General features: G+C 40.3%; 2 protein-coding genes and 1 non-coding gene across 3 annotated transcripts in view; all 3 read right to left on the bottom strand.

The window, feature by feature from the left end:
• Positions 1-3370: 3370 nt before the first annotated feature.
• FMC1 (formation of mitochondrial complex V assembly factor 1 homolog) lies at positions 3371-5881 on the bottom strand. The gene is made up of 2 exons (XM_035127458.2): positions 5519-5881; positions 3371-3685 (listed from the first exon to the last, which is right to left on the bottom strand). The coding sequence occupies exons 1-2, from the start codon at positions 5648-5650 to the stop codon at positions 3482-3484; spliced, it is 336 nt and encodes a 111-aa protein (XP_034983349.1). The 5' UTR covers positions 5651-5881; the 3' UTR covers positions 3371-3481.
• Positions 5882-6774: 893 nt separating this feature from the next.
• On the bottom strand, positions 6775-6847 carry TRNAR-CCU (transfer RNA arginine (anticodon CCU)). The gene has a single exon. It is a non-coding gene; the product is annotated as a tRNA-Arg (tRNA).
• A 3007-nt stretch (positions 6848-9854) lies between these two features.
• Positions 9855-26133, bottom strand: part of UBN2 (ubinuclein 2) — a 51040-nt gene continuing 34761 nt past the window's right edge. Inside the window, exons 13-17 of the mRNA XM_035126928.2 lie at positions 25403-25445; positions 21963-23498; positions 19056-19302; positions 18193-18282; positions 9855-17487 (exon numbers count right to left, since the gene is read on the bottom strand). Of these exons, the coding sequence (XP_034982819.2) occupies positions 17438-17487; positions 18193-18282; positions 19056-19302; positions 21963-23498; positions 25403-25445 (1966 nt within the window). The 3' untranslated portion in view covers positions 9855-17437. The remainder of the gene's footprint in view (positions 17488-18192; positions 18283-19055; positions 19303-21962; positions 23499-25402; positions 25446-26133) is intronic.

Here is a 26133-nt window from a genome sequence, read left to right as displayed (position 1 = left end):
GAATAAAAATAAATAATAAGTTTAGATTCGTCACCAGTTGCATATTACATGGTACTAGTTGTGCAGCTCAATATATGGGTGCATCTAACTGGACAGATCATGAAGCTGAGGCTCCAATACTTTGGCCACCTCATGATAAGAGAAGACTCCCTGGAAAAGACCCTGATGTTGGGAAACATTGAGGACACAAGGAGAAGGGGATGACAGAGGATGAGATGGTTGGACAGTGTTCTCGAAGCTACGAACATGAGTTTGACCAAACTGCGGGAGGCAGTGGAAGACAGGAGTGCCTGGCGTGCTATGGTCCATGGGGTCACGAAGAGTCGGACACGACTAAACAACTAAACAACAACAAACTGGACCTAATGGTCAGGGGTCCCTTTACCTTTTTAGTATATACGTAGATCAGCTCCTATTTTCAATTTATGGATATATTCAAATGAACCATCCATTCTTAACTTTGATGGATGAATTTCACTTTGCTGCAGCCTGGGCAAGGTGTTTGGCAGAATGTAGCCAATTGCCTTCTTGCACATTATGTACCTTGACTACAGTATTAGTAGTGTTGAAAGAGGCAGTTGTGAGACCTCTAAAGACTTCTTCTTTTGACATACCCCCCCAAATGAAAATAATGCATGGCCCTTGAGTGATTGCCATACAAACCCATCCACCCTTCTGGATCTACAGTGGTACCTTGGTTCCCAAACAGCTTAGTTGCCGAACAAATCAGTTCTGAAACACCGCAAACGCTGCTAATGTTTTTCGGAAGCCAAACATCTGGTGCAGCTTCCAAGGCTTCCAATTGAGCACAGGAAGCTCCTAAAGCCAATCGGAAGCAGCACCTTGGTTTTTGAACAGTTTCGGGAGTCGAACAGACTCCTGGAATGGATTGTGTTCGAGAACCAAGGTACCACTGTATTTCAATTAAGCTTCAATACAAAAACACATTTGGTTGCCCAGGTGGATGGGCTATACCAGGAGAGAGAAATGCATTGTGGCCTAACCTGTTCAGCATCTCTAGAAAGCTTTTGATATCATTGACTGTATCTTTTGAATAGGTTGTATGGGCTAGGGCTGTATTTTAGTGGTTTCAGTCCTGACCTAGACAGCCAAGTCCAGAAGGTGGTCCTGGAAGACATTATTGTATTTATACTTTAGGGTCCATCTAGTTTCCTATACATTTATGTTTATTTATTTAATATATTTATACCTACATTTTGGGACTCAGGTGGCGCTGTGGTTAAACCACTGAGCCTAGGGCTTGCTGATCAGAAGGTCGGCGGTTCGAATCCCTGTGATGGGGTGAGCTCCCGTTGCTTGGTCCCAGCTCCTGCCAACCTAGCAGTTCGAAAGCACGTCAAAAATGCAAGTAGATAAATAGGAACCGCTACAGCGGGAAGGTAAACGGCGTTTCCATGTGCTCTTCTGGTTTGCCAGAAGCGGCTTTGTCATGCTGGCCACATGACCTGGAAGCTATACGCTGGCTCCCTCGGCCAATAATGCGAGATGAGCGCGCAACTCCAGAGTCGGTCACGACTGGACCTAATGGTCAGGGGTCCCTTTACCTTTACCTTTGCCTACATTTTAGGATACTTTCAGAGAGCAACTTACAAAAATGTGAAATGAAACATAACAATGTAATAAATGAGGGGAAATGCAACATCAAACAATACAGCATTGCTGGGAAAGTCTTTTTAAAAATCATTTCTTAACATGTACAATCAAATCAGTTCAGCTGGAGATTCCAGTTGTAATCACCTAAGTTCTCTTTTTTGTTACATTAAGGTTAAATAATGGAGTGCTGAATCAGTGTTTGCAAACTGGTTACAGGTAGGTAGCCGTGTTGGTCTGGGTCGAAGTAAAATAAAAAAATTCCTTCAGTAGCACCTTAAAGACCAACTAAGTTTTTATTTTGGTATGAGCATGCACACGAAAGCTCATACCAAAATAAAAACTTAGTTGGTCTTTAAGGTGCTACTGAAGGAATTTTTTTGTTTGCAAACTGTAACGGATGTGTAAGGCCATTAAACCAAAGATCAATCCAGACAAGTCAGATGTACTGTTAGAAGGTAGCTTTTTTGATCATGGAAGGAGCAGGCCAGTTACAGAACGGTACTGAACAGTGTTGTTTGTATGATTAGCTTCATAGCTAGGGGTTCTACTAAATCCAGGATACTGGATGCTAAAATGATCCTCATGGTATGCAGTACCTTCCAGTAGTGTCTCCTGGACAGAGATCAGTAGCTCATGAATAACCGTCTAAGCAATCTTCAGACTGCGGCAGTGCTTTGAAGACTTCCTAGACATGTTCAATTACTACAAAATGTTTCTGCCAGATTATTAAGTGAAGCAACCATATGCTTCAAACTTCACCAGTTTTTAAATAGCTAGCCTGGCTGCTGGTTCATTTCCAGGTACAATTCAAAGTGCTGGTGATTACCTATAAAGATATATGCAGCTAGGGAACCTGATACCTGAAAAACAGTATTCTATCACACAAGACTGCTTGAACCTTGCAGCTATTTTCAGTACCCCTTTGCTGTGCCCCTCCATCTTAGAAGGATTGGCAAGTAGTGACAGAAAAAAGGGTCCAGTTGGGCATGGCACCTTATCTATGAAATGTCCTCTCTAGGGAGGCCCGCCTGGCACTAATGGCCATCTTTTTAGCAGATACAATTTACCGAACTTACATAGGCTTTCTAAAAGTAAGCAATAGTAAGTTTGTAGTTTTTATAACTGCGCTTTACCACGTTTTTTATGTTAATTTTTAACTGCTGGTTTTGAATTGGCTAGTTGCAAGGTGGTTGCAACTAGCAATTACCAATTAAATTACCAATTTCCAAGGTAGCTTTGACTGCACTTTTACAATGCATGTTTACTTTGAAGTAAGTTCTGTGTTCACTGGGGCTTACTCCCAGGGAAGTGTGAACAGGATTGCACCCCAAATTAGTATTTCTTAACTCAACAGATCAGAGAAAATCCTGGTTGGGAAAACAGCTGAGTCTTCATCATACGCACTGTGCAGTCTGTATAGTTAACACTTTGTATGGCAGTGCAGGCAGGCTGAAAGGGAAGATGGAATAAGCAACCAAATACAGTGGTACCTCGGGTTAAGAACTTAATTCATTCTGGAGGTCCGTTCTTAACCTGAAACTGTTCTTAACCTGAGGTACCACTTTAGCTAATAGGGCCTCCCACTACCGCGGCCGCGCAACTTCTGTTCTCACCCTGAAGTAAAGTTCTTAACCCGAGGTACTATTTCTGGGTTAGCGGAGTTTGTAACCTGAAGCGCCTGTAACCCAAGGTACCACTGTATATGTATCAGAAGAGTTGTTTGACTGTACTTTAACACATTTAAGGGCACTGCAAATTTCTGGTTAAGAGTCCTATATTTCATACGTATTTTTATTTGAACAAATGTGTCTTTAAAAATAAAACTCAATACAGCATTCTCATGAAGTAAGAACAAATCTTGTTATATTCACGGCTCCCATCCTTTCCCTCCAGGCTGTTGTGGCAGTTTAAGGCCTACAAGACCAGCTGCTTCCTCTGTTGACCGCTCTCCTTTGCTATGATATTCCTTATGCAATGCTAAGTGTTCTCGGACACTACGCAGAAGACAGAGATAGGTGGCAGCCTGGAAATGTAGGTCATGCTGGGCCCTGCATAATTTTTCACTGGTTACCTGCAGACAGAGAGGTAGGTGAACATAAGAATCTCATAAAAATATATCTATGCGTCAGAATCCCCTCAAGCTGTGAAATTTGCTAAATCTAGATACGTTTTAATTTGATCAGATTATTATGGCCAAGCTAAACAATCATATCAGTTTAGACTAGAATGCCAGCTGTGACCCTACTTAGACAGAGATGGCCTAACATGTCTCTAGTAACCTCCAGATGCTACTGCATTTAACAGTAATCTATATGGAGTTGCTTTTAAAGGAAGTTCAGAAATTGTCGTTAATACACTTAGTCATAGACAATTGTTGACATCTCTCTATCTCTAGAGCAGTAGTTTTCAACCAGTGTGCCGTGGCATCCTGGGGTGCCTTGAATGGTGTTCAGGGGTGTCACGGGCAAGACTGACCTCTGTCTCTCTTTTCTTCTCTCCCTCCTCCGATGCACTCTTGCGTCTCTGCCTCCCAAAAGCTTGCACAGTTTGTTGCAGCCCTGGCTACAAGCTCCACAGGCGAATGGTGCCTTGGGCTGGCCAGGGAGTGCTGGTTGCCAGGAGCTGATGTGGCCTTGGAGTAAGCAAGCAAGCAAGCAGTTGAGGGAGCCCAGCCAGTCCTCCAGCCCTTGCTGTTGGGAATGAACAGACAAGTCCCAGGCCCCTGTGGGGCAGTTTGAGGAGGTACCTCTTTGGAGCGAGGGGGAGCATCTCAGAGACCAGGGGTGGCAGCTATGGCTGCCCAGAGGACTCCCAAGGAGAGGGGAGAGGACAGGAGGCTGAGAAAACACTCCACAAGGGAGGGTGTTCAAAAAAGCGTGAGAGGCTGCCACTCTGCAGGCAAGGGGCGACATAACTGGGCTCCGGAGCCCCACAAGGGTGCCATTCCTGTAGTTGGTCAAGGGAGCCGTGGACTCAAAAAGGTTAAAAACCTCTGCTTTAGAGACAGACATTGGAGTGTGCCTCCAGGGGTACCACTATGTTAGTAGCACCAAAGTGACCTTCCCGGGGCGCAAGCCTGAGCAATGTGTATGGAAGTCCTGCGCTGACCAGACAAGACCCCCCTCTCGGCCTCACTGATGTACAGTAGTCCAAATGAAAGCAGAGCAATACGTTTGGCACTAGCTTGGCTACAGCAGTTTCCAGAAGAAGGCATACAAGGCACCATCCAGCCATCTTAGGGACTCCACTCTGGATTGGTGTGGGTAGGGTTTACTTCTTAGCCTTTTCTTCTCCTGAAGATGTCCCACAAGGCGGTTGGTACTGATTTTTCCTCAGGGTTTACTCCCAAAGCCATTCTCACAAATGTTTATAGTTGCAGGGTGGCTGAGGTTTAGGATCAGAGTTTTCCTTCTCCCAGGTGGGCTCCCTTACCAGGTTGACAAGCCCCACCTGCCCCTCACTTCCCTCTACACCAGCATCTGGAGGGCCAAAGTCTGGGGATGCCTGCTCTACACCATGTGCATAAACAGCCTTCTTTACCACTGGACCCCCTATTGGTCTCATTCGCTCAATTTGCTTTATATCAAGATGATTTTCTTAGCTGATAAAAGCTGGGGACAGACATCAAAAAGAGGGTTGGTATAGGCCCAAAGCTGTTTGGGTGCAATGTACTGGATCCAACAACTTGAACTGGACCCTTAAAACCGCAGGGAGAGGACAGCGGTTACCCTGAGGCGCGAAATGCACTCTATAATTTTATGAAGAGGCTAGACGCTACAGTTATCTACGGCAGTCGCACGCAGCGTGCATTACCGTAACCTAGAAGGTCGACATTATAAGCGACATTACGGGACACACATTCTGTTAACGCAGAGACAGGCGTGCCGACTCCTCACCAACGTACCCGGTGGGCGCGGAAGGCTTCCTTCAGATATTGGTAAGCCTCCGTCTCCCGGTAGGAGCGGCCGCCTTGCACATAGCGGAGCTCGCGCAGCAGACCGCGGAAGGTACGGAGAGGCGAACCCAGCGCCGCCATCTTGGCCAAACACTTCGGTTCCTCTCAGCCAATGAATCGCCGCAGCCCGTTACAAGTTCAGCCAATAAGATCAGCCGACGGGTGAACGCGGAAAAACTCCTTTCGCCCGCCCTGCAGGGACGGCTAACAGAGCCGAGATCAACCGAACTCGGAGCCGCGTGGGCGTCGCGGCAGCCTCATGCCTAAGTTCGGGACCGAGGCGTTGGGGTGGGAACTGAACAGGCAGGGCGCGAGGACAAAAACGGATACTGCGGAGTAGCGTATGGGCGTAGCCAGGATTTATGTGGGGGGAGGGGCAGAACCGAGATCCCTGCGATGCAGTTCGTCAGTTAAGTGTTTCCTGTATTTATTTCTTCGATTTGGGAGGAAGCTGCCCCCGCCCCGCTACACCCATGTCTGAAAGCTCAGGCGGGAATTGTAGTTCCGCAAGTCCTGAGGACCGCTTGTTCTCCCAGCACAGAAGTCTTCCCTTTGCGTTACTTCGACTTTCAAAGGTGCCCTGACAGCCAGGCTCTTCCACCGCCAGCCTTGCCTGTAAATAGACTCCCAATAGGGGTCAGCCCTGGTGGGTCCCAGAAAGTGGTCAAAGGCGCCATAAAGGCTTAGCACATTCGTGGCGTAAACCTCCTTTTATGAAGTGGGCTGGGGTCCACCAGATTTTATGCCATAAATGTGCTAAGCCTCCGTGTGCTGAAGACAAGGACTGTGAAATGATGAGTTTTACTGTGGAAAGGCTGTGTAAAATGAACACGCCGCACGACAGCTACAAAGTTACTCATAAGTAGTATCGAGAGAGCGGAATATTACTACTCTGCGTGCCGCTCACGTTACCGTTAGCATAACTGTAGTTGATGCAAAATAAAAATAAAATAGAAAAATTCCTTCCAGTAGCACCTTAGAGACCAACTAAGTTTGTCATTGGTATGAGCTTTCGTGTGCATGCACACTTCTTCATTTTTATTTTGTTTCGACGGCAGACCAACACGGCTACCTACCTGTAACTGTAGCCTAGTTAATGCAGTTTGTGCCTTTCTCCGACCACCGCGCTGAGAGGAAGCCTAAGTCTTCAAACAGCATCAAAATGTACTGTAAACTGAAGAGGGAGGAAGGGTGGGAAAAAACTTCACCCCAGATGGGACTCGAACCCACAATCCCTGGCTTAGGAGGCCAATGCCTTATCCATTAGGCCACTGGGGCTAACATAGTTCTAAGTCTTCCAATCCTGTTATTGTACCTAACATCGCATTTTTCGTATACAGATCCCACCCCTTCCATACACGTCGCAGGTTGCTCATCCGGCAACACTGTGACGTTTGCATGCCGGACGTTGCCCCACAAATTTCTAGACACACGAATGCGCCTATAGAGCTAAGTAAGGGCTTTCTGCATTGCGAAGGAACTCCGCCCCACCCGCCTTCTCTTGCCTTTCATATCAGAAGCCTCCACGTGCGGATCAAGAGTGCTGGAAATATAAAGGAATCAGCGTGAGAATAATAAAAAAGTAGGGCAAGGCTAGAGGCTTTCTTTTGTGGCAGTGCTTTGAAGTTTGAAGTAACTCTGATCTCTTCACTCAAAAACCCTTATTTGTTTATAGGAGGTCTTTGTCTCCATAACTGGCAGAAAGCGGAGTGGGTGATTTGATTTGATTTAAGTTAAAGGCCATTCGCCTCTTGCAGAATGAAGACCGGGAAGAGCAAGGGTGTTGAACACTATGGTTTATGCGTTTGTTTCGTTCATACATAAACATATTTACAAAGAATATGCATATAACAGCCTTTGCATGTTTATTCAGAGGTAAGCCACCACAGCATTTTTCTTCCAAGATAAACGTAACAGAGCTTTAAAAACACATTGCTTTTCTTTCCTAGTTATTTGCTCACCTACCATCCTTGTAAAATGTATCACTGTTTTAAAATGCTTGCAAAATATCATGCATCCCTTTTTTCATTAGCATAGTTCTGCTAATAATTCCTCCAGCTTCCAAACTTGCCTACAAGGAGGCTTTTTAAAAAAACTATTCAACAGTTTATTAAGGGATGCTTTACATATTATTTCCAATTCACAACAATCCTGTCACCTGAGTAAATAGTGTATGGCAGCTCTACAATGGGCAATAAATATCACCAGTTCATCAGTTCTATCGGAACTGGTTGTATATGAAAAAGCTCTAACAGTGTTTCTGTGTACAATTACTTCTGCACAATTCAAGTACAGAATTAGGAAAAAGAGTAGCGGTAACATGACGTTATAATGCAGTAACATGACAATATAATGCATCCCATGCCTGGATTACAAGCAGTCTTTTCCCATCTTAGGTTGGAATCCTCCGTGTTGAGGTCTGACCTGACCAGTCATGTATGCCTTAGTAACATCTGGATTAGACTACTGCAAGGTGCAATTGTGAGGGTGCCTGTGCAGTATTCAAAAGCCTCAATGGGAACAAAATTAAAATTAATACAAAAGAAATCTGCAAGAGGCACTGGCAGTTAATATTGGTGTACTGTAATCCTCATTAGCTCCCAAATCCATTTGCAGGACCAATTCAATGTACTGGTAAAGGTAAAGGGGCCCCTGACCATCAGGTCCAGTCATGTCCGACTCTGGGGTTGCGGCACTCATCTTGCTCTATAGGCCGAGGGAGCCAGTGTTTGTCCGCAGACAGCTTCCAGGTCATGTGGCCAGCATGACAAAGCTGCTTCTGGTGAAGCAGAGCAGCGCACGGAAATGCCGTTTACCTTCCCGCCGGGGCGGTCCCTATTTATCTACTTGCACTTTGATGTGCTTTCGAACTGCTAGATGGGCAAGAGCTTTAAAACCCTAACCTGCCTGGGTCCAGGATAGCTTCTAGCTGAATCTACCTGCTCTCTTGCATTCTTAGTCAAGGTGCTGCTTCACATGCCACTGTCACGAAAGAGCATTTTTGACAACTGGACCTAGACTGAGGATTTTTCTTCACATGTAGTCTTGACAACACACAACCCTTTTCTTGCTTCTGTAAATATCTTTTTTGTGATCATCTGGGGATCAGGTATATCAGTTTTTGCTTTGATATTTTGTTTTTTCATTCTAAATCAGTATTGTCCTCCCTATACTGTTAAGTTTTGTTGGGTTTAAAAAAATGCATTATTTGATAGCAATATTGCATGTTTTAATGGCTTCAAATAAATAGCAGAAAAAATAAATAGCAGAAGACAGATGGGCTTATATGTACATTCCTCTTTATTTAATACAGCACAGACACATGACACATACAAAAGGGGAAAAAACACTCATGAAGGCCCTGCCATAGTAAGAACAGGAACACCTACACTCAGTTGAACAAGGCTCCCACTTCAGATCAGATATCTGCTAGCTAACTACAGATGCATTCTTAGAGGAAGTCTGTTGCAAAATAAAAATAAAAATCTGCACCCTGTTTGGAATTGTGAAAACTGGGAATTCCTGGACTTCAGAGGCAGGCATGCCATTGAAGAATATTGCTTGCTTCTGACATCAAGCAATTTTGGTTCTGGAACAAATATGTGTTATTCAATATGTTATTGTTCAGGTCCAAACCATGATATAGTGTGCTAGGAATAAAAGTATTTGTTTCCCAGATAAATAGCATTTTAAAAATTGAGCAAACCTTAATATACACTTAAAACTGGGGCAGGCAATTGTGACAGCAGCTTTCCCTTTTTCCTACTCCAGTTTTAGATGGATAGTAAGCAAGCACCAGTTCTGGTGAGGAGCCTTACATACTTTAAAAAAGAACAAAAATACAAAAAGGAGGGTGATAGGGGTATTTACAAAATTCATGGCTGGTACAGTACATCATTTAAGACACACTATGCTACAATCTTTCAGGTCCTGAGATTATTACAAAAAAGTTAATTCAAATATTGTGTTCAGATTCGGTTTGAGAGAGGAGGAAAAGATAAAATCAGTTACGCCACGTCAGTAGAACACATCTCCCTAAAAAGCAAAACCAAAAGCAGTTGGCACCAGTTATCAAGTAGCTGTGTTTGGCTACTCAAGCCCCCATCTCTAAGAGAAGCCATTTATATTTGTTGCATGGAGTATATTATCACATGGAAGATGTTTTAGGAGAGTATTCTCCCCACATGAAGCCAAAGGTTTCCCCTTCAGTTACATAAAAACTCCAGTACTAACTCATAAAGTAAGCTTACATGTAGAACCTAGAACACAGATACTGCTTCAGATGTGTTTGCCAAGTATGGTTTATTGCAGCACCACTACTTGATAAGGAAGCTTGTTACATTAAGGAGGGGTATACAAACTAGTAATTTTTAAAAACTGCTCATGTGTCAATTCTGTCAAGTAGTGAGCTAACCATGTAGAAGTTTTCTCATTTTGTATAACCTCTTCTATTAAAATGTATAGCCAACTGAGCTAGGTATTAAAAGCTTACTTCTCCACCAACTGAATGTTAATAGGTGAGGAAAACACACACACACACACGATTCAGCAGAAAGGTTAGAAATGCTAGCCTTTTAACTTCAAAACTCTACTGTTGATTGATTCCCTTTATTAGGAAATGCATTTTATTCTTTCATTCCATAATAATTTCTGCTCAATGCTCTGAATTTATAATGACACAGGCACTCACTTATAATAAACATATTGTGACCCAGAAAATACCAACGGATGAAATGTAATGTTCAGGTCTGAATGTGCTAAGAGGGGGAAAGGGGGAGAGCTAGTTTATAATGCTGAAAATTCAACGCTGCTCAGCAGGTTTGAGGTCAGGTTAAGCTTATTTTAAAGTAATGTAAGCATAATTGAGTTTTTGCTTGCTTATCCTTAGAATCTACCTCCAACACTGAGAATGAATGACAAAAGTGCACCAGTTGCAACATCAGGGAGTTTAGTCAGACAATTATTTAAACCACAGAAAGTCCAACACTGAAAGGTGCAAGAGGAGGCAGAAAAGTATCAGGATTCTAACTTGACTTACATTTAGAGGAGGGTATATCTAGAGGAAGAGTTAGTTAAAATGTCCAACACTTCTCTGTGTACAGGTGAGGTATTCATTCATTTGCAGATTTATCAAGTTCTGTTTGCTGATGGTAATGAAGGATATTTCTCCCATAGTTACGTGTTTTATGTCTGCATATTTGATAATGTCAATCAAGGCATTACATCAACAGATTTTAATAGCGCTCTTAAGGCCATGAAGTTTCTTCATGACACTAGCTTTGAACTGGTGAAAGTCTTTTTGCTTTTTATCTAGTTTAATTTCCATGTTACAAAAATATTTCTGTAGTATACCCATTCAAAAAGCTATATCTTGTTTCTTTGGGTAAACATCACACCAGCATGGGAAATGTACACTGTATGTGCTACTGAATGATAAGTCTAGTTATATGCATAGTTTATTTTACTGCCTACTGAATCAAACTAAGGCCTTGTAGAGAAGGGAAAGGATGAAAACAAAGACCATCCCTGCCCCCCTGTGCTGAAAACCAGTTGCTTCTAAATAAACATTGAGCGCCATGCCTACCATTTAGCTTCCTGTGAATTTGCTTGTTTCTGCCAATTTATGTTTTATGTCAGACAAGAGCATATCCAGTTGTTATCTTTGCTGCTAAATGTCAGCACAGCAAGTGAAAAACCCTCAGTCCTTAATAAGGTGAAAATTAATTGAATGTAGCGTACACTATTTAACCGTCTACAACAGGAATGGGAGAAGGCTTCAGAATATTATTTCTAATATGGAACAAAGACATTCTTATCCTGCACAAAAACTGCTCCACAATGCAACATTTATTGTAAGATAAAAACTAGAGAACCCTGGTTTTCTGCTGTGCCAAATGAAAGGATAATTCAATTAGGGAAAAGAACTGAAAATGGTCAAACATGGAGCTTTTATTTCCTGGAGTGAGCGAGTCGAATGGTTCCTTAGCTTAATCTCAAAGCTCTTTTAAAACTTCAACCACCAAAAAATTGGTGGGAGCTGTAAAAAGGCAAAAGCGTCCTGAGAAGTGGATTCAGAGAAGAGTAAGAGCAATTTCTGCATGGTCACACTGATTCCACACCACATTTCCTTAATACCTTCACCCATAGAAAATGACACATTTCAGGGTTCTTTGATGAAGTTATGTTCAGAGCAAGCTCATTTTTTCCTAAATGATGTAAGTTCCTTAAAGCTTAATTTTAGGCCACAGCTCGGGCTTCAAACAAACAAGGGCATGGCAGTCTCTCTCTTCCCTCCCAATTAGAACATTCCTTGTTAAATGGAAGTTTGTTCAAACCCCTTTTTGACTAGAGGTAGAACAATCTCCTCTCATATTTGCACTGGAATTAGGAAGAAACTAACTCACTATATAGATAATATCTCCCTCAGTCACAATGAGCCACCTTCACCTGAACAGGTATAGCAGTATTCAGCACTGAGTGCCCAACCATTGAGTCAGAATTATTTGGACAGAATGCAACTTATATTTGTTTTCGAGATAGTAAAACCTTGTTAAATAATACACTGTTAAAGAAAATCCAGATTACTTTTTTACAAATATATAACAAGCTTTAAAATGCACATTTACTTATTCTGATTGCTAAGTTGCATTTTTTACTATTCTCACAGTTCATTAATTTACAGTAGTAGGCGACATAAAAATATTGACATTAAGTGAAATCCTGTTGTGATTCTTTGCTTGAAAGTAGTTTGCTACTCTTTAATTTAGCAAGTTTGTTACTTAATTGCAAGATTCTTATGTGACTAATTCTGACACAGATTTTTAGATACAGTATGTATCTGAGCAACACAAGGAAGCTCAATGTGCATGGGAAACAGTTACTTTAAGTAGGAATATTTAGTCACTACTGTCACCAGATACAGTAGCTGCCTAGAGATCCAAAAAACAGGTTCCTCAGATGGGGTAGAACAATATGAAAAGGATTCTACCTTTTTAGCCAGCACTTTTTGTGCTGCTGGAACTGAAATTAACTTTGCTAATCTGAAATAAGTAGTACAAATTCTTGATACTATTTCTATAACTTGTGGAAATTTGTTCAGTCCTTCTTCTTCTTTTGCTAAGAATGTTATATTTTGTTGAGAATTGTGTCACACTTTAGGAATACCAGTTCAAGTTTATTCAATATTTATACCACTATCAGACTAGCACTTTTATACTAAAATTTAATATGCAACCTGAAACTCCAGTGAGAATAGTTCAGTCCATTTCCAACTAACCACTCACTTCCTTATAGTTGCTCAAATACACCTAATTACTGTACTCTCACCTGTGTCTATGTTCACCTTTGTAAGTAAACATTAATGCTACAGAAAACATATGAAACATTAGGGCTCTCGGGAATACTGCCATGTGTGAAAGCAAGCACCTAATAATGAATGCCATGATACAGCAGTGATAACATTACACACACTAATTACAGAAGGGAAAAGTCATTTTAACAGCATAAAGTCATATTGGCAGGTTCAAGGTTCTTTCAAATACCTCCTAGCACTTTAGGACCTCTGAGTATACTTTTTGAGGAAAGTTGGGAACAAAGAAACAAAGAAAAGGCACTTAACCAAAGGACAAAGGCCTGAATCAAGTAAGTTGGAGTGATAACACTATTCAGAGACAGAATCAAATTATATAAAAACTTTTACACGTTGCCATGAAATTAAATTGCATAAAATGTTGATCAGTTGTTTACCTTTGTGTTTAGTTTTTAGAAAATAGAAAAAGCAAGCAATTCTACAATGACCAACACTGGAAGCGACCTGGGTGAAAACCTTCCAAAGCTTAGCCTGACTGCAGGCTTTACTTCTTCCCTGCAATACTATCCTGATAAATTCCAAAAATAAAAAAATAAGCACAGTCACTATATCTGTTGCCAATGCACTCCAATAAATCAAGACATTCTAATCTTCCTGTGGGCAAACAACTCTAAAACCAATCTGTAAACTAATTTAAATTTACTTATAAATATAGCTAAAAGTTCTTTCCACGAATGTAGCAGCAAACAAAAGACAGTTGGGAGCTTTAAGAGACTATCTGTCAGATGATTATGGTTCCGTATAACTGATGGTAGCTTCGGAATTGCAGAATCTTTTGTACCAAGTGGAGAGGCTATGCAGAGGTTGGATTAGACTGCTAAAAATGGAAAGAAGTGTCATCTTGCTTGTCTACCCCACTTCCAGCCTATACTACTGGATAAATTATAAGTCACTTCTTATTTCATAAAACAGATGTCAAACCCACAGCACCCACACCTGGGACTTTGACAACATTCCCAACCATCTTCCAGGAGACAAGCAGATATAAAAGTCTGAACAAAAAGGAGTAATTTAAACCATCAACTTTTATCTTAGGGTTGGAGGAGAACAATATATTGTTAAGACAACTGACGTTTTTGCATTTTGTAGTTCAATGCCTGTATCATTTATCTAGATTTTGGATAAATTCCAGATAACCTAGAAATTGCTAGTGTGCTTCCATAAGGTTAAGCACACATAGCAGAAGGCATAATTTAAATAATATCCAATTTCCAAACCTGTACTTGAAAATTATTGCTTGTATGAGGCTCAGAGTGAGCTTGCCATTTTAGTTCCTGGTTCAGCTCAGCTGCCCAGAATAACAGCTTTGACTTATTGCTTGTGAATACTGAAGGGGTTAGGACAAGAGCAACTTGAATTCCCGAAGACCTTTAAAAACACCACACAACTAAATGGAATCTTACTATGCAGGAAGTTCATCAAATTAAACCACATTAGAATGCTATTTATACTCTTTCCAGCCAATTCATTAGATCCAACTATTTAGCTAATGTCCCTAAATCTTTTTATTTTAAAAAAATGCACCTCACTGTGTTGATTCATTCCAGTATCTCCCCCCCCCCCTTTACTGTGCACACAGAGCAGAGTTGGCATCTATCATTATTTTACTGGTGTCACAATGTCTTAAGATATTTACAGCTGGCTGTTTTTGAAACTCGATAATCTGAGAGTTCACATTGTATGCCCAGCTTATTCCCGTTTGACTATTTTTTGTGTGGCAGGGGGATGAATGACTGTGTAGTCTGACCTATCAACTCATTCACTGATTTAATATATTATTAAAATATACATGAGCTATACTGAAGGGGCAGGCAATTTGTGCTATTTTGTTCTAAAGGGGGAAATTTCATTTTTCAGTAGCTTAACCATGGACTAAAATTTTGCTTTATAAATACAGAAGAGCTTAAAAGGGAAAAAGTGAAATAAATGAATTGTCTGGCACAATATTTCTATCAGTGATAAACACCTGGAAGCAAAAAACTAAGTCTGCCAGAAAAACATTTGACCTCCATACTTTCTCTTACTGCATATTAGAATAAACAGAGGGGGGGGGGAAATGAATATTGCCTGTCTCAGATTTAGTATTCATAATAAGATCTGCAAAGGCAGACATCACATGTCAAATTCTCACTAAATTCCTTCTAGTTAAGCCAATGTAACCTCACATCTGATGGTATTTCATCGAAAATACATTTCTACCTCACTCAAGTGATAACTGCATTTATTATTTTTATTTTTTCAACATAGTCAAACTTTTAAGATACATTAAAAAAGGATTCAAAAACATACTTAATTTGCAATGCAGGCTTCAAATTGCTACAAGGGAAAGCTAACACTATAGTAACAAGCTTTCAGAGAATGCAAGATTTTGTATGTTTATGCAGGGAGTATATGCTGTGGTGAACAAGGAAGTTTTTATCTTTATCTCAAGGGGACAGCAAAATGAGTAAGAGAAGAAAATATACCAGTTAATAGTTTGTGACTCTAAGGTTTGGGGGAATGAACCAGCCAAATATATTCTGAACTAAGTATGGCAAGTTTGTAGTCTCTTCTACCAAACTACAAGAAATATTTTAGAAAAATCTTTTGTTTACCTTGTATTTGGTAAAATTCAATATTTAACTGAGTTTTTTATTCCATGATGTTGTGCAAAGTTCTTTATTAGTGGGCTCAACCCAACATTCAGTTACTGTACTGTGTTTATATTATATATTATTTAAATATATGTATATTTTTACATATAGAATTAATGTGAAATCTAAATCAGTAAATATAACATATCTGGCTTTCTAAGATGAAGGAACGTACCTGGAAACAAAAAACGTGTCTGGTAGAAGGCAGCAGCAAGTGTGATCTAGGCCACTATACAATAAAGCTATACAGGTATGTGGGTAGAACACTATGAAGAGAAAAGATTTCTCTGAAGTTTTAATGCAGCCACTCATACTGTCAACAGACAAGCTGCTTGTCTGCTTAAACTGTAGCTTAACCAATTTGCAGTTGAAGTTTCAAATAAACCTCCAGCTATACATGTTCTCCTGCATGCGCATATACCTTTATTGGAGAATGGCCTTCATTTTCAGATTACTTAGATTTTTCAGTTTTTTCAGGCTAGAACTGGTCGAAATGTTCTAATAATATTTTAGTTATGATATATATCAGATTTAAGTGAGAGAAAATAGATACTTTTTACAGAAGAGCACGATGTCTCATGCCTTCTCGATTTTTCTTAACAAAATTATATTTTGATCCAAATATTCCTTCTGTAATAATTATGAAGTGCAATACAAGATTTGCCTCCCCAACATCTAACATATTGCTATCAAAAACTGAATGTCAGCATATAAGTTGTGTCCCTGTGGAACAAGGGGGTCAGGTTTTATACCTCCTAGCTATGCAGGTATTAGGAATGCTGGAGGTACATATTTTAAGCCAAGGCAGAAGGCACCTCAACTACTCTTTGGAGAAGGCTTTGAACAGTACTGAGAAAAGCAAGACTATGTACAAAAGCAAGCTACATGTAGTTATTGTGAGCTGAAAATCAATACAGTGTGAGACTTTTTAGAGCTATTACAAGAGGGAGAAGAACCAGAGACAAGACTTTCTTCACAAAGGATCAAAACTGGAGATTTCTGGATTATGATTATGAAAAATAAGGCAACTCTGAAGTACAGCAAGATTAAGGGCAGGAAAAGACTTTCTTCAGAAGATACTGAAAGCAAGATCTGGTCTGATGAAGCCAAGTAAGTTCTCATTTTATATTTGAGTATATGAAGTTAAATTGAAGAATGGTTACAGAACACCCTCCGACTTTTCCCTTTGAGAGGGGAAAAACTCTACCCTGGTCAATGACATTACCTACGGTGAACAATCCTCCCCGTCTGTAATCTTTAGGCTCTTCAAAGAGATAGTGACAAAATGGCCTCAGCTTGGTGTGGAGAAAATACTTTCTTCCTTGCTTTTTCTACATAATCACAATTTCTGCTTTATATGCCACATTATCCAAAGCTGTACAGGATGTTCCTAACTGGCATATACTGTAGGCTTCCCTGGGGACAACAGATGTATGGCCTCACTTGCATGATGGATAGAGATGTCTATTTTAGCTTCCTTTCACAGATCCTCTATCAGATATCAGCCTGAAAGAAGGTTTGTGCTGCTGTAGGTTTGACAACTGAATCTATTTGGCCAAACCTTTCTGAGCTATTCAGAAAGGATAAAAGGCTTTGGAAATTCACTAGGAGATATCAAACTATGAACCATTTTTACATGAACACTTTCCTCGTTTTCCTTCTCTCTTTGATCAAGTATTCTTTCCTTTTTCTTTTTCTTTTTCTTCTTCTCCTCCTCCTCCTCCTCCTCACCACCACAGTGCTTGGAATCAGAATATGTAAACATTGACAGAAACAGCAGCTCTGTGTCCGCGTAAGCACTTTCCCAACTGGTCAGTCTCCATCAGCAAAGCAGAACCACTTTAACTCCCTTGCTCATCAAGGACATCACTGGGTTTTCCTCTGTAACTTAGTGTCCCCTTTACTTTGGCCTCCATCTGGAATTTGAAGATGAAAGGGTGGGATTCATACAAGGTAAATTGTCTTATTATGTAAATGTATGTTATATGATGGAAACCTGCATTCCCACTTGGCAGCCTTTACAACAAAAACAATTTTCATGCAACACTTTTGTGGAATTCATTGCCACACTATGTGGTACATTCCGATAGTGCAGCTGGATTCAAGACTGGTAAAAACAAAACTTAGCAAGTACGCTAATACTAAGAGGCCTAGCCATGCCAGATATGCCAGTATCCCAGCACTTGACTCCAGAAGCAAGAATGTGGGAGATAGGTTAATTGGCCTATTTCAGTGAAATTCCACTCCATTTTTTCTGAGAAATATTTATTTGAGAAAAATGCCTTATGAAAGAGCTCGGTTCACTTGTTATTTTATATATGCAGTGACAGATAATGAAAGCATGTGAAAACCCAAAATTCATCCCAAGTTGAGAATTCTCTTTGAGATGTAAGAGATAAACAGGCCCTCAAGCATTCTCAGAAGCCATTGTTAGGTCCTAGTGTTTTCTGGAGTACTTCTGCCAGCTGCCGTCATGGAAATGCTGGAAAAACTGATTCCACAGCAGTTTTCATTATTGTAGAATTACAAAAGACTTAAGCCATGATGAGAAAATTGTTCTTTCACTTTTAAAAAGTGTTATTTCACTTTCTTTTTCTTTTAAAAAGAATTTTTTCCCTTACCTGTATAAGCTTGCTGCAAGTGAGCAGGCAGAGGTGTGTGAGACAGAGTTGTTGCATGTTGAGCTCCAGGCGGTAAACTCTTCAGTAAATCTAAAGTAGCGTGGATAATAAAAAAACAAATACCACAAAAATTAAAAGCTAATTGATGCAAACAATCTACTTTGCATAAATGCACAAAGCAGCTTTACTCATCTTTGTCCAAAACATCTTCAGTAATGGTTACCAGTTCAATATACATAAGTTCTTTCAGTAAATGTAACAGATAAATCGTTTAAAATGCTAAGTATGCAACTTAATTAAGGAAATATCTATCCTGTTTGATACCGCTTTTGTTTTTAATATACGCTTACCTGTGGTAGTGGAACAAGAAATATAGCTAGATAAATGTGTCAACTTAAGACTTAGTCTAATATCAAACTAATACTGAAATCTACATTTGGTAAATAAGAAGGGGGGAAATTGTTTACAAAAGATGCACTTACGATATACCGTAAAAGGCAAAGCTTATTTTAGATTGTAAGCTATGGTGTTCATTTTAATCATTTTTTTGGGATGAAGAATGTTAGGGTTTTGTCCCACTTTATAAACAAATAATTCTCAAATTCCAATTATCACAGGGCAGGGGACTTCATCCAGAAAGGAAGTCAAAAATCAGTGTCAAAAATCAATGTGGAAAAACATACATTTTTACATACATAATATTGGGAGTTTAAAAATAGCCATTAACAGCAACCAAAATATAAAACCCTCACCTACAAACTGTGAAGTATTTATAGAGATCCCTGCATTTTCCTTGCAATTAAAGTGTTTCTGTGAAAGGAGGCTTAAAAAATTGGATGGGAAAAATATCAGGCCTTACTTACTCTGCGCTAGGCTGTGGTGGAAAGCCGCTGAGGTAGATCCCGAGTTGGTTGTTACTCCAGCTGTGTCTGTTCCAAAGCCAAGTAGTTCCAATGGGAACTGAAAGGGCACAGTCACAGGAACAAGGCTACCCAGCATCCCAAAAGGAGCCAATGGAGCAGATGTCACATTCTGATTGGTTACAGACACGGGTGATGTCATGAGCGTCAAAGGTGAAGCATTTGCCAGTAATGATGCACCTGTTGTTGACTGTATAGAGACAAGTGTTACTTTTAAATCTGTTTTACAGCTTTTCTGGGATACACCCAAGAAAATAAGGTTAATTATATAAATATCTGAAGTTTTACAATGTAAAACAAGGGTCATGCTTTTCTACACATTGCCTATGTGTCTTCTGGTACAACTTTATAAAATATTCAGGTAGCAGTGAGTGCTGTGTTCCCATTTTATCTTGCCGTTAGTGTAAATTACTGTTTCCACAATTAATAGTTTTAAATGGGAAAGTTTTATAATGCTTCAGCCATTCCCTCAGCTTCTCTTTCCCACAGCATTGCATCCATTGCACTTACATTTAAAATTCAAGATTTTGTAGCAGTGTTACTGAAGGCATAAATTATTTCATAGCACAATTTAATGTATGCTTACTTGGAAGTAAGTCCCAAGGAGTTCAAGGGGCTTATCCCAGTAAGTGTACTCAGGATTGCAGTACTAGTTTAGGGAACAAAGCAGCTATAACCAAGAAACCCTAGTACAAGAAGAGAAGGATTTCTACAGTTATCATAATTTATTATATGTATCACCATTCTAACATGTTCGTTTCACCCTGAAGATATAGGAAGAGCAGACAAGAATCAAATGCAGCAATCTATGAGTGTGTGCTAAAACTATGGCAAGAGAATACTGGATGGTGTTTGGATGAGTTGGCCCAATCTGCCAGGCTATGCCAGGCTCTGCAACTGTTGAGCTACCAGCTTCGCACAATAAACTATGGGTCAGTGGAAGGTAGTGCTGCAGTATGCTGCTGTTAATAGCCAGCGGCTGCAATCTCCTCCTCAGGAACCCTCACACATTTGTGACTTTTTTGGCTTAGCATTATGTGCAAGCCAGCTCTGTGTCAACAAACAGATGCTCTAGAAACTACTGTAACACAGTAAATGCAGAAAAGGACTACATAGAATGGTATGAATGTATGAAGATCAGAAAGCTCTTGGAAGATTTGATGCACAAAGAAGGAAATGTAGAAAGATGCAATCAGGGATATACTTTTCAATTTAAGTTGTGATTATGTAAGAATATTTGATTATGTTTATTTATGAAGAAACAATAAAAATTATGGTTAAAAAAAAAAAAGAAGGAAATGTAGAAGCAGAAAATATTACAGTGAAAGCCGAGTTAGGCTTTTAGATGAAGGACTGCAGGTAAGAAGGCTTACAGTATAGCTACACTGGCTCTAGGTCCCACCATTGGATGAAAGGAAGGCTGACAAGCATAGTATTAGCTGCTTTTTCTGCCCAAGGCCCCTCATTAAGAAAGTGGTAGTAGACATGGAGTCTGAAGCAGTTATATACAAGAACGGAGCAAATAAATACTGTATTAATTTTGGGAACAGTTGCTTTTATAAGTAATGCTTTACTTTAAGTAATGCTAGATTTAAGGAGATAGAAATGATTGCAGCTTAAATTATGGCAGGATACCACATAAGAGGAATAAAACATCAGACAAGCACCATTGATTAAAATTGTTCAGACTGACAATATGGACTAACTCATGTGTGTTTAACTCATGAGATGGTGAGGCCTATTCCATATAGGAAATTATAGACTAGAATGAATATTAGAAGATAGAACTCGCAGCAAATATCACAGAAAAACACCAGAATTGCTTTGGCTTGCATATCTAGGTTATGTTCAAGTCTAAAGTAATATACAAATTTAAAATAACATACTTTTTATAACAAAAAGATAGAAGATGTTGATTAAAATAAGAAAACAGGGGAATGAAACTGCTTTTTCCATGTAATGTGAATTAGCCTTTTCCGTTAAGCCTTTAAAACAAATCTCAACATGTGACTGTAAATATGCTGAAGTTTGCTCCCACTGTGTATTGTGCTAAACAAATGTGTCATTTATGCCAAGAGTGATTAGGGTTTCCCCCATCTACTTCAAATATAATAAATTCTCCTATTGTAATGTATCACTTATTCTATACTGTGAATCACATAAGGGATATGTGGGATACAAATCACATATATACCCCTATCTCACATCGCTTGCTGCCACTGGCAGGGCAGAGAAATGCACAAAATAATCACACCGCAAAATGGGGTGAGCAATCCTACACTTTACTGGGTAGAAGCCAACATAGGCTGCTGTTTTCAGTGTTACACAATGTGCAGTTCCACCCTTAGGGTGCAAGTTGTCTCATTTGAACTCTAGAGCTTCATACCCTCACCAGTGTGAAGCTGTCTATATAAATTTAGGGTGTAATCCTACACACGTTAAGAGAGAAGAAGAGTTTTGAATTTGATATCCTGCTTTATCACTACCCTAAGGAGTCTCAAAGCGGCTAACATTCTCCTTTCCCTTCCTCCCCCACAACAAACACTCTGTGAGGTGAGTGGTGCTGAGAGGCTTCAGAGAAGTGTGACTAGCCCAAGGTCACCCAGCAGCTGCATGTGGAGGAGCGGAGACGCGAACCCAGTTCCCCAGATTACGAGTCTACCGCTCTTAAACACTACATCACACTGGCTAAGTTAAGAGTTAGTTCCACTGAACTCAATGAGGCTTACTTCTTAATAGACAGGTAGAGAATTACACTATTAGTGTAATTACATTTATGAGGAAGGATAAATAGCCCAAAATAGAATACACATGTTATGCCTATAATGAGTTTTCACATTCAACACATACCTGCACACTGGCTGGTATAACTGTAGACCCTGAGGCAGAAGATGGTCTGTGTGGAGTTGACAATTGTTTAGTAGCACCCTGTGTTCCACTTCCTGCTGCCCCAGAGATACTAGTCCTATTAACTCCACTTGAATTAAGATTGCTGCCTCTGTTGACAGGTACATTCATTCCAACTCCACTTAAGTTGCTTTTGCCAACAGTGCCAGAGGCAGAAGAGTTGGACAATTTTGAAGGAGCCTGAGGGTTCTTTGCTGGTTGAAGGCCTGAGGTGCGGTTAGAGGACAGTAAATTAATTGTAGGAGACTGCCTGCTGACATTTGCTCCACTGGGCTGTTTGTGAAGGGAATTGTTGCTGCTAGAGTGACTACTCTGGGATACTAGTGCACTTGAACTGGAAGAACTGGAAGATGATACAGGCTTGGGTGTTGAAGTGGACCTTGATGAGGATAGTTTAGGTGACACAATAGGTTTGGGTGTTACAGAAGGCTTGGGTGCTGTGGGCTTAGGAGAGGCAGCAGGTTTGGGGGAAGGAACCATGGAGAAAGGAGGCTTGAAACCCTGGGCAGAAATATGTGATACCATGGTCTTGGCTAAATAGTTACTAGAGGTAGAGGTGCTGGATGCTGTCCGAGACACAAGTGGGTGAGCCATCTGGGAACCAGACGTGGTGCTAGTCAAAGGAAGGCGGTATGCTCCTGGTTTATCTGATGTCTTGGTAATTGGGGAAGAACAAGAGAGTTTAGGGTTGCTACTTAGTTTCACCACAGGATTGGTGTGAGATTTACTAATAGTTGCTTGTAGAGGAGACACATATTTTTGTTGGGCAGCTGACTGCTGGTGAACCTTTGTTATTTGTAATGCTGAAGAGCCACAACCGTGGGCTTCTGAAGAGGATACAAGGACAGACGTATCCTTTGGTCTCTGAGAAGCAGAGGAAGCTGTGGCTTGGATCTTACAGGAGGAAGAAATATGGGCCTGTGAAGAGGAAGCAGCTTGAATCTGGCTTGACCTCTGTAATCCTTGTTGCAGAAGCTTGGCTGGCAAGGGCTCCAAGGAAACCTTGGGATTCTGAATTGAAGACCCAGCAATAAGGCCTGAAGAGATACCAGTCTGAAGCAAATCCTGGGATTTCTTTGGTCCTGGTCCTGTGTGCCCAGCTATAAGACTTGAAGAATGTGGTGTTTGAACAGTTTCTACCTTTTTTGAAGATGACAGAGGTAACTTGCTCATTATACTTGCTAACTTCTCTTCTCTCAGCCCAGGCCGAGGTCTTGAAGTTGGTGTCTCTACAGAGGGCACAACAGGAGAACTCTTGGCTCCATTGTTAATAACGGCTAGAACATCAGAAATGGATTCCAATGATGGTGGATTGAATGAGAGATCTTCATCCAGTGAATCATCTAGGCAGATGGTCTCCGGAGTAGGATTACAGCTAGAACTGGCCAGGGCAGTGACAGGTGTGCTGGTACTTGAAGCAGGAACACAAGCTGAAGTAAAAGGGGTACAGACTCTTTGTTCCTTCTTTGGACTAGAATCCTAGTGTGAAGAAATAAAGAAAATTAAAATATCATTCTGCAAGGAAGAAATTTCAAAGAATGCTTGTGTCTTGCCTGTTTGTAATCATGCATGGTTCCATTACTGTAGTTTATTTGATACCAGATTGCAAAAACAAGTACGTACTGTATATTTGCTTATCAGTTTTTTTTTTTAAGCCCTGAAGGGTGTAGTTCTTTAAAAGAAAACCTAAATCTACTACTGAATCTGTTAAAAAGAGAGATTACTCCCATATGAGCCCACTAAGCCCTGCTGCAGATGCTCTGTTCTAATTACCTTCTGTCCAAGAAATAAATTTGTTTAGGACATGCTGTGATGTTTCTCACTTTTGGAACTCAGTCCACAAGAAAGCATACACGAACCATAAATTATGTTATTTTAAAAATATATTTAATTCAGGCAGGTTTTTTACTTGATCAGGTTGGCTTAAATGGCTTTATTTTAAATGTTACTAGTATATATTGTGGTCCATTTTCCATTGTAATTTTACTGTTTTTATATTGTTCTCTACTTTGAGTTTCCATTACAAAGTATGGCAGGGTATAAAACTGAGACTCAAGAAAAAAAGTGATAATAGTAGACATATGGGGATAGCTCAGTTGGTAGAGCATGAGACTCAATACAGGTCTGCTCCATATCTTAAGTGGACATGGGGCTGTGATTTTAAATATATATAGGGCTTGGGGTGATGACTAAAGGTCCCCACTATTCTTATTTCCACAATCAATTTTCTGATATCTATTTTCCACCAGCCAGGAATGGACATCAAAAGGGGGGTCTGGCTGAGGATAGTGTCTGTGGAAGGAGTTGCAGGGAAAAAACAGTTATGGGGAGATAGGTTAGTATCCCCTGTGTGCTAAACACTTTATCTTTGATATCACTGCGGTAGGCCCACCTTAAAAATATAGATCTGTCTCCCATCACATGACTTTGAGCACTAGACAACAAATCTGTTTTAAAGGTCATGCTAATTAATAGTTAATAAAAGACTTCAGGACACTAATTTCTAGAACACTCACAATACAACAGGATGCAATCTCTTTTTTTATTGCAGAAAAAGGCCAATATTCTTAACTGAATCAATTACTATTAAGATGCATAAACCATAGTGTGTCACCAAAAAGTAATATTGCTTAAATATATTCCCCCCCCTAATTTTGTCTTAGCTTCTGGGCTGCAACGAAAACACTGTTATATTATCCAGTTATGCATCAGTAAACCTATCAAGAGGAGCCTCAGATGCATATTTTCGAGTGCAAGTACATTGAACCTTCCAGATATCACACAAATTCTACAAGCTCTGAAAGGAATTATATACCGTACCTTAAATTATTACCCATGGAGCAATCAACTCTGCAGCAAGCTTTTCATGAAGACCAAACTGCTCAGCAATTTTTTCATTTGCTGACAAAAAAGGGATCTGGGTAGCTCTGGGCTATCTTTCTGTCTAACGCATCTCAGAAGATTCAGGTACTGGTAGGTAGCCGTGCTGGTCTGACACAGTCAAAATAAATAAATAAATAAAATTGTCCAGTAACACCTTAGAGACCAACTAAGTTTGTTCTGGATATAAGCTTTCATGTGCATGCACACTTCTTCAGATACCAGGTGTGCATGCACACGAAAGCTTATACCCAGAACAAACTTAGTTGGTCTCTTAGGTGCTACTGGACAATTTATAAAAAAATTATGTATCTCGGAAGATTGGTGTAAAGGTAGCACTCCATGTATATTGCCTTGAGATCCTTGATGAAAGCATGCAATACAAAGGTGATAAATAAAAAGCCAGACTGGTGGATTAAGTGCTAAAGTTTCAGATCCGTGAAACTTTACATCTTGCTGAATTTTTATTACTATTTATTTCTTCAATTTGACTTATTACTTACCTTTGCTTTGGGTTTAGGTGCCAGAATCACCTTCTTCTTTGCCCTAGTGAGCACAAATTTATAGTTAGAGGGCAATCTATTTTTAATTAGAAGTGTCAGAGCCCTATGAAAGGCCTTAAATCTGCTGGCCATAAACACAAGGCTGGCTAGGTATGGGCAGAGACGTTCAAAGAGAAAAAAAAGTGGAAACACAACTTAATTGAAACCCAGAGATTTTGCAAATATGCATGCACCCAGGATTTTGACTAGAATTTGCTTCTGAGAAGGTGGCTCCACAAAATCCGTTTGTTGATCTTTAAACTCACAGGGTATCAGGCAGGAAGGAGGAACAAGCTCAGGGCAGAAAAACCATACAAGGAGGCAGAGACTTCTCTGATCAGTGGCTGCGTCTTCCTAGGGAAAGGAAGGCCTGATGCTGCAGCTCTCCTTCCCACCTGACAACCTGCAGGATCAATGCCTCCACTGAACTTCACAAGCAGGAAAGCCATTTACAAAGCAATGGGTTTTCCTTAGGGTGGCACAGGGTGACTCAGTCTGACCCTGGCGCCATGGACTGAGGCCACAGGGCAGATCAGGGAGCCGTGCACAATCCTAGTAATTACAAAATCCAAAACACACACAAACTTTTACATTTGGTGCATCTACCTCTTACAAGTTTAAACATTTTTATTCATGGAGGGAACTCTGGGCGAATACTTTACCATATACTGATTAAATTTTTATAGTGCTGC

This window comes from Zootoca vivipara, chromosome 10 (assembly GCF_963506605.1).
Source record: "Zootoca vivipara chromosome 10, rZooViv1.1, whole genome shotgun sequence".
In the NCBI taxonomy this organism is placed as follows: Eukaryota; Metazoa; Chordata; class Lepidosauria; order Squamata; family Lacertidae; genus Zootoca; species Zootoca vivipara.
Note: the sequence above shows the minus strand (reverse complement) of the source record. Positions and strands in the feature narration are given on the sequence as shown.

What these genes read in the sequence shown, in the direction of transcription:
- FMC1 (XM_035127458.2), bottom strand. Translation starts at nt 5,650, where the DNA reads ATGGCGGCGCTGGGTTCGCCTCTCCGTACCTTCCGCGGTCTGCTGCGC. An exon ending in AAGCCTTCCGCGCCCACCGG is followed by an intron (nt 3,686 to 5,518) that starts GTACGTTGGTGA and finishes CTCTGTCTGCAG; the next exon opens with GTAACCAGTGAAAAATTATG.